This window comes from Gouania willdenowi, chromosome 20, assembly GCF_900634775.1.
Source record: "Gouania willdenowi chromosome 20, fGouWil2.1, whole genome shotgun sequence".
In the NCBI taxonomy this organism is placed as follows: domain Eukaryota; kingdom Metazoa; phylum Chordata; class Actinopteri; order Blenniiformes; family Gobiesocidae; genus Gouania; species Gouania willdenowi.
The window spans coordinates 28,779,361-28,787,763 of record NC_041063.1 but is presented as its reverse complement, the minus strand read 5'-3'; the positions used below and the strand labels follow the sequence as shown (position 1 = coordinate 28,787,763).

Below are 8,403 nucleotides of genomic sequence, written 5' to 3'. Positions count from 1 at the left end.
AGGACACACAGGAAGCCACACACACACTGTTCCACACACTCAGACCAAGGGGCTCCTCCAGGAGATTCCTCAGGATAATACACACAGAGGTGGGGGGGCTGTTCTCTTCCAGCTCCGCCCCTACACCACCTCAAATCAGCTCTGGCGACGCCCCCCTCTTGGTGCCTCTGGTGACCACCTTCCACAGGAAGCTACACGGGCTAATCGGGGGTCTCCATGGGAACTTCCGGTCACTGCAGGAGAAGCACCAACAGTTCCAGGGATGCAGAAGAATCACAGCCTATAGGAGAAACAAAAACCTGCAGGATCTGTTGGTGCACTCACGCTTCCGCCAATCCAACCCCGCTGTCAGCTACGTCATCCATGACCAGCCCTACGTGTTAAATGAAGCTACAGACAGCGGGGGTCCCGTGGTTAAAACCTGGTCTCCCCAAGACAAGAACATAGTTTATCTAATAAAGTGTACACACTGTGGTAGGATGTACGTGGGGGAGACCGGGAACAGCCTCGGGACTAGAATAGGGCAACACAAGAGCAGGGTGAGGACCGGAACTGGGGTCAGCCCCCTCCACGTGCATTTTATTACAGTGGGTCTTAATAATTTCACTTACCGGGTCCTCCAGAGAAACCCCTACTGGTCCACTGGACAGAGACGGTATGTGGAGAGGCAGTGGATCGGTAGGCTGGGCACGAGGATCCCGGTGGGTTTTAACTTGAGGGACGCCCCGCTTCCGGTCCCCCCTTAACAGCTGACCGGAAGGAAGGACCCAGGGAGGTTACGGTCCGAGGCGCAGCAACCTTTTTGTATTTTTTAACCTCTTTAAATTTTTAACTGTAACATTTTAATAATTGAATAAATTATTGGCTCCTCCCCTCTTATCAGATATTTGATGTGGTTTTTTAGAAATGAATTTTCTCATTCTTTTAATACAACAAATAGCACTTATATTTTATTTATTTATTTATTTATATTTTTCTTAAAGTTGTTTTAATGCATTTTGATATACCGGGACAGAGGCGCTTCTCCCCGGGGTGGGCAATTTTAAAATTTTAAAATAACTTCTTTGGTGGAACAGGACTTGCATGTGCTTTTTATCTGGTTGACCTTTTATTTAATTTATTTGTATGTATTTGTATATATTTCTTAAACTGCCTTTTAATTGGTTGACCTTTTATTACATTTGTATAATATTTTTTTATCTGTTTTAACTTAAATGAAATTTTACCCGCTTCCACCTTTGATACCCACCCCAGGACCACCGCCCCTTCCTCCTACGGTTTTAGGAAAAATTTCTTAATATTATATATTCTTAGTTAAGTTTGATTTCGGGGAGGAGCCAATTTTAACCAATTTAGATGTCTTATCTTAGAATATTTATTAGTTACTTCACTGTTTATTCTTTTAATAATATATACATATATATTTATATAAAAAAAAATTGTAGCGTGTTATATTTTGAAAACATTTTTTTTTTAAAAATTCTTAGCATCAAAATTTTAAATATTTGTATATTCTTCATTTTAACAAATATTAATAGGGAGAGATGGGCGCGGGGGACACCAACCAAACAAAAACAGGACTATGGGAGAGGAACTATAGGGAGGGGAACATGTTTCCCTCCCTAATATGCTTTGATGATGAATTATTGTGTGTTTTTATATTATATGTGGTTTTACATTTCCTCTCCCAAATTACCTCTGGATCCCCCTGACCCCCTTCTCCTCCCTAATTTTAAAACCCTATTCCTTCCCCCATAACCTAACCTAACCCCACCCCCTTCCTAACCCTAACTTAAAACCAGGGTAAATAGGCTAATTTTTCATCATTTATCTGGAATATGAGGGGAGTGGTGGCCTAGTGGTTAAGGATGCTGGCCTTGTAATCAGAAGGTTCCTGCTTCAACCCTCACCTGGGCCATCACTGTGGGACGTTGAGCAAGTCCCTTAACCCCGAACAGCTCCCCAGGCGCCGCAAAAAAATGGCTGCCAACTGTTCCCCAAGGAATGGTTAGTGAATTTCTCCATTGTGAGATAATAAAGTATACAAAATCAAAAAAATCAATGCTGGTTTTTCAGAATCTGAGCTATTTTATTGATTATCTATATTTGTGTGAAAAATTGATCTGCACACTTGGATCAGTGCAAGTAAAATAATTTCATTTCCCAAATTTAAGGACCTTCATCAGGGTAACCACTGCTTTCATCCTGTACTTTGTTTTTTTTTGTTTTTGGTTGTTTTGGTTTTGTGTTTCTATTTGTATTGTTTGACTTGTAATAAAAAGTAAATTAAAAAAAGTTTTCTTTTTTTTTAAAAACAAATAGATTTTTGATTCATGTTTATAATTGTAGCCATGTTGTTACCCTGATGAAGGTCCTTTGACCAAAAGCTTGGGAAATTAAATTGTTTTACTTGCATTGATCCAAGTGTGCAGATCTATTTTTCACACAAATATTCTTTAAGCTCTGGTACAGATTTAGTGGTGAGTTTGGTGATTCTACTTCTGATTGATGACATAAATAAAATGATGTACATACCATGATTATTTACATTTGTAACAACAGTGACACTTGTTATTTTTATTATGTCATTTCAGGTGAAGCTGGAGAAAAACTGCCCTGTTTCTGTGGATTGTTGCAGACACTGTGACTGTAAAACATTTCCCTCTGTAAACTGTTAATGTCTGTATGCTTCATGTCTGTCTGTACAGCAGAGACCACAATGTACTACATCTGTAAACTCCCTGCACAACATCTGGCCCAGGTTCACTGAGGTCTTCACAGATTATCACCGCTATTTGACCCATTTATTATTAACCAATTGGTTACATACATTTAACCTTCAACATAATATCTACAGAATTCTACAGTTTAATAAAATAAATCAAAAATAAATGAAAAGACCCTGAAAAATAACCTAAATAAATCCAATAAAAACAAATTATACATTTAAAGTGTAAACAATTCAAGTTAACTTTTTTGTTAATTATATTTAATTATATGGGAGATTTTAGATTTAGTCCAATAAAATCAGACATTCATTTTCTGGCTGATAATGGACCAATATCTGATATTGTGGCAGGATGAAGGAACGACTGAGGTGGAGGTTAGTACAGCTTTGATCCTTTCAGCAGCATCACACGGATAAAGACACAAAGCGCGCCAAACATTCTATAGGGCGTAAAAGCACACCTCCTACCCATCAACCCCATGGGTGAGAGAACAGTCCCTAAGTGATCACCACGATATCAATATCTGATCAGGACCCACTACCACTCAACACACCGATCCCATTAAATAAAATAGATATCATTTAATGAGTTGTTCACTTGTTATTAGCGTGATTCCATTCACTAGGCCTGTGAAATCTGTGTATCATTCGTTTTTCATTATGTAACAAAATCATGAAAAACGGAAAAAAAAAAAAAAAAAAAACACTCATTATTTGATATTTGTTTCCAAAAGCAAAATGAAAAAACGGAAAACCTTCCTCCTTTAACGGGAAACTTCCTGTGTTTTTCCCCTTGGGTGGTTCTCACAGCTGGTTTTCAGAACAAAGACGTGTTAGAACCAAACACAGCGTTAAAGTTCCCCATGGATGTGGACTCTCTGCTCCACCCCCCGCTGATGATGTCACACACACGCGTCAAAAAACCCATCAGCCAATCAGAAGACCAGTTACATCAACAGAACTATCCTTTCATCTGATTGGCTGCTGCTCATAGAACATAACGCTTTGATAATTTCGAACCAAATATTTCAGTTTATCTGTAGAATCACTGGAGCCACACAGGAAACATGAAGTTTGACCAAGAACAGATTATAAAGAGCGTACAGGCCTTAATCTCTGAGAAATACAAAGGTAAATGTTTACATCACTTTATATACAAATTAAATTAGGCTTAAACACTAAAATAATCACTTTCTCTGTTTAATTTACATTTTTTCATGGTTTGATAACAGAGTGATTAGAAATATTTCTGTCAGAGAGGAGTTTATAACTATTTAGCTTTAAATTAGTGATTAAATGTGTATTTCTTTGCTGTAAAGATGTCACGCATTGACTGTCTCCATGGCAACTGCTTTGGTTTTCAGTGACATAATAAAAATAACAGCAAAATTAGTTTTAAAGAAGTTTAAATACCATATATAATCATCTCTTTGTCAAATTCAAGGCCCGAGGGCCAAGTCCGGCCCTATAGAGCCTGCAATTGGGCCCCTAGGCTAAGTAGATTTACACCTGAGCCACGGTCGCCATTGAGTGGTTAAATGTAAATATTTATTTATTTTATACTTTATTGCATTAATTAACAAACAAAATGTCTTTCACAGACAACTGTCATCAAAAGTACATGAAATTATGGAGAGGGTACTAATGATAGGAAGAGGGTCCACATGATCTGACAAAAAAGATTGAGAACCACTGATTTACACAAAGATTCATGTTGTCTCTGTCATTCTCACTTTCTCCTGAGGGCCAAATCAGATGCTCTGAAGGGCCAGATTTGGCCCCTGAGCCTTGAGTTTGACATGTGCACTAACATGTTGGTCTTGTTCTTTTCAGATGCACCAATCATACAGCCCTCATCGTGCTACACAGCAGTGGTGGTGGAAGTGGTCCTCAGAGAAGCCTGGACTAGTGGAGGTTCTCTGATGAACCAGGAGTGCTCTGAGGACCAACCTTTGGAGCATCTGCATCTCCAACAGAACCACTCTCATTACTTCATAGTCAAGGTTCCAGACAGTGAAGCCCCGGAGATGGTTGAGGTGGAGACAGAGAATGAGGAGGGGCTCCAGACAAGAAGGGGCTGCAAAAGGAAGGCTGGAGATCACAAAGTTGGAAAGCCAAAGAGAAAGAAAGTGAAGGTTGAGGAGGGGCTTCAGACAAGACGGGGCTGCAAAAGGAAGGCTGGAGATCACAACGTCCGAACGCCAAATAAAAAGAAAGTGAAGGTTGAGGAGGGGCTTCAGACAAGAGAACCTTTTATCAGAAACAAAGGTAAACTATTGTGTATTTTCTCTGTTAATATACATCACAAATCAGGACTTCAGATAAAGGATCATCTTTGATGGTTTATCAAGTTATCGACACAATCTGAGAAATATTAAAAGTTCCAGTTGTTTAATTTGACCCAATGCACGAACCAGCTTTGATTATTTAGACTTAGATCAACTAAAAGCAGCACAAGTTGTTAATGTGTCTGAACAAGATTTTAAATCATCTAAAAAGCTGCTAAATGATCTAAAAATCAGGCTGAATGTTTCACTCCAATAGAATGTTTACAGGCAGTGGGGCCGTGTGACATCATCAATCACATGATTTCAAGATGGAGGAACACAAGCTCTAAAAGTGTAAAGTGGTGTTGGATTTTAAACTAAAATGGTTCATAATAATGTGTTTTGTTAGACATAGATCTACTAATGATGACATTTAGAAACAACAATAATAATCTTCACATCGATTCATATTTTGTGATTATTCATTTCTCCTTTGGGCCACATCAGATGATCTAAAAGGCCACATTTGGCCCCCGGACCTGGAGAGAGTGTGTGTGTTTTTGTCTGAACGTGTGAATTGTTTCATTTTCTAACCAATGTGTGTGTGTGTGTTTTCAGAGTACTTTGAAGCCACTTATAAGGAGCTGAAGGTACTAGGTCGTGGTGGTTTTGGGAGTGTTTTCAAAGCTGTTCGTCTGTCTGACTCCAAACCTGTAAGTTTAGACACACAGTGACTCCAGGCTTTAAAAAGCATCAACGCTGTCATTACATGCTGGTTTTTATGTCCTGCAGGTAGCGATAAAGCACATTCCACGGGACAATGTGTCATATGTGTCGATGAATGTAAGTATTCTCATCAATGTTAGCAGACATTCACATTTCCAGGTTTGGGGCTGTTTGTAGAAACTCTTTGTTTTCTTTAGAACCTGAATCAATGTACGTCAGGCGCTTATGAGGTGCTGCTGATGAAGGAAGCGGCTGGTGGGTGTGGCCAAAACAGCCTGCTGAACCCCGCCATCATTGGCTTTGAGGAGGCCATTGAACTTGACGATGAGTTGTTGATCGTCATGGAACATGTTGAGGATGCCGTGGATCTCGAGGACTTTGTCACGTCAGCAACTGAACCAATGCTGGAACATGACGCCAAGGTAAGAACCACTCCCCTCACTGCCCCTAACACACGTGTCCAACTCAAGGCCCGGGGGCCAAATCTGGCCCTTTAAAGCATCCAATTTGGCCTGCAGGAAAAATAAGAATGACATAGAAAACATGAATTATTGTGTAATTGACTAAAAACTAATGCTGTTGTAGATATCTCTGCCTCTTCAAACACATACATTTAAGCTACTTATACAATATTATCAGGGCTTAGTTTATATCACATGAAGGCATTTTTAATGTCAATTTTTTGAAAAAACTCCAATGTTTTTCTCTCCAAATTGCTGCAAAAAATCTACAAATTAAATAAAAAATGGTTAAAAAAAAGGAGGACATTTAGAGAGAATTTGAGGTTTATTAAGGATGTTGTCGGTGCTTTACATATCATTTATATGTAAGTGCAAACTAGGGCAAAGTAATGTGTAAATTGCATATTTTCCAACCTGTAATCTGTGGCCCACTGAAGGTCAAACTGGTCCAGATTTGTCCCCAGAACTAAAGTGAGTTTTCCACCCTGCCCTAACCCTTGTGTCTCTTTCTGTTCCAGAGCATCATTAAACAAGTCCTCGATGCAGCCGTCATCATGCACCACAACAACGTGTTCCACAGCGATATAAAACGTGACAACATCCTGGTTTCATTCAAAGATGAACGACCATCTGTGAAGATCATCGACTTTGGCTGTGCTAATTTTATCTCCGACACGCCCTATGACTCCTTCTCAGGTTCATCTTCAATTCTTTTCTTAGTTTACACATCTTTAAATTCACTAATTTCCTCTAATAATAATAATTCTGACCACTTTTTATTTCCTATTTTTTATGATTACAGGAGCATTAGTATTTGCTTCACCAGAGGTTTGGTTTCATCGTGACTATGAGGCAGAACCAACCACGGTGTGGCAGATCGGACTCCTTCTGTCTAATCTATTCAGGGCTCACTTCTATCAAACATATGACCACGTCATTAATTCATCATTTACACTAAACAACCTTTCACATCGTAAGTAACACACACACAATATATTGTATTTTACATTTTATTTCGTATTAAATCCAGGTTTTAGGAGTGGTTTCTTTCTCTACTTCTCAGAACAAGTAAAGCTCAGTTAGATGATCACTGAGTGTGTTCTAACCCAGACCTTCATCTACAGAACTCACTCACACGTGCTGTCCCTTAGAGGAGAAACAGACTAAAGTAGAACATATTGATCAGCTGGTTGTTAATAAATGTGTCTGTGTGACATTTAGCATCAGAACATTTCATCCAGAATTTTCTTTCTGATCAGATTTGGTTGAGTTAAAATATCAATAATTATATCGTATATCATCATTTAGAGAAAATATACAGACACATGAGTTTTGGTCCATATCACCAGCCCTAGTTCTAACCAGTCTAATAATGGTCTAATAAGCACTAAATAATGACCATTAAACATGTTTTACCTTCGTTGTTGTGCCAATAAATGAAAATACATTCTGATATTATTAAACCTGTGACATATGAAAGGAAAATAAATAACAGTGTCATTATACTAGTGCGACCCCTGTGGTCACATGATAAATAACAGCTCCTTTAATTGAATAATGAGTTCATTCCAATGGCTGCATGTTTGAATGTTTGACAATCATTGTTCTTCACTGTTCTAAAGTCCTCCTCTTATTGTTCTCTGCAGAAGGAAATGACTTTATGAGTCGGTGCATGAAGGTGTCGCCCAAACTTCGACCAAGCTTGAAGGACCTGCAGCGCCACCCATGGTTCAATGATTTAACACCTCCATGAGGAACGCTACCCTTCCACACCACTGTCTGTGTGCACCATGGGGACAAATGTACATTGAAAACTATGATGCACAGAAAACCTTCAGCCAAAAATGCATTTCTGGTTTCAACCCAAACACTTATTTTCATTTGGGTGCATCCCTAAATTTAAACAGCAAAAATGTCAATAAATGACTGGTATGAACCAAATCACTGTTCTCTGTGTCTGGAGAAGAAACACAAGAAATCACTTTCAAAACTTTCCAATAGATCAGAATCAGAATCAGAATCAGAAATGTTTTATTTGCCATGTACAGTTTTGAGGACAGTACAAGGAATTTGACTTGGTGGTTGGTGCACAAAACAAGCAACAAAAAGAAATAAAAGAAATAAAAACAAAACAACAAAGAACAACCCAGCAACAATAATAATAATAATAATGATAAATATAAAGGATGAGGGATAAATAAAGGATAGATAGAGAATAAAG

General features: G+C 38.6%; 1 protein-coding gene across 1 annotated transcript; it reads left to right on the top strand.

Annotated features, from left to right (window-relative positions):
- Positions 1–3,786: 3,786 nt before the first annotated feature.
- Positions 3,787–6,993, top strand: LOC114454036 (serine/threonine-protein kinase pim-2-like). Its single transcript, XM_028434111.1, has 7 exons — positions 3,787–3,859; positions 4,562–4,996; positions 5,614–5,708; positions 5,788–5,838; positions 5,919–6,143; positions 6,701–6,901; positions 6,985–6,993. Exons 1-7 carry the CDS (start codon positions 3,796–3,798, stop codon positions 6,991–6,993), a joined length of 1,080 nt encoding a protein of 359 aa, XP_028289912.1. The 5' UTR covers positions 3,787–3,795.
- The last annotated feature ends 1,410 nt before the right edge of the window (positions 6,994–8,403 follow it).

Coding starts and splice junctions, on each gene's coding strand:
- LOC114454036 (XM_028434111.1), top strand. CDS start 3,796: ATGAAGTTTGACCAAGAACAGATTATAAAGAGCGTACAGGCCTTAATC. Junction 4,997..5,613: donor ACCTTTTATCAGAAACAAAG/GTAAACTATTGT, acceptor GTGTGTTTTCAG/AGTACTTTGAAGCCACTTAT. Junction 5,709..5,787: donor GTCTGTCTGACTCCAAACCT/GTAAGTTTAGAC, acceptor TATGTCCTGCAG/GTAGCGATAAAGCACATTCC.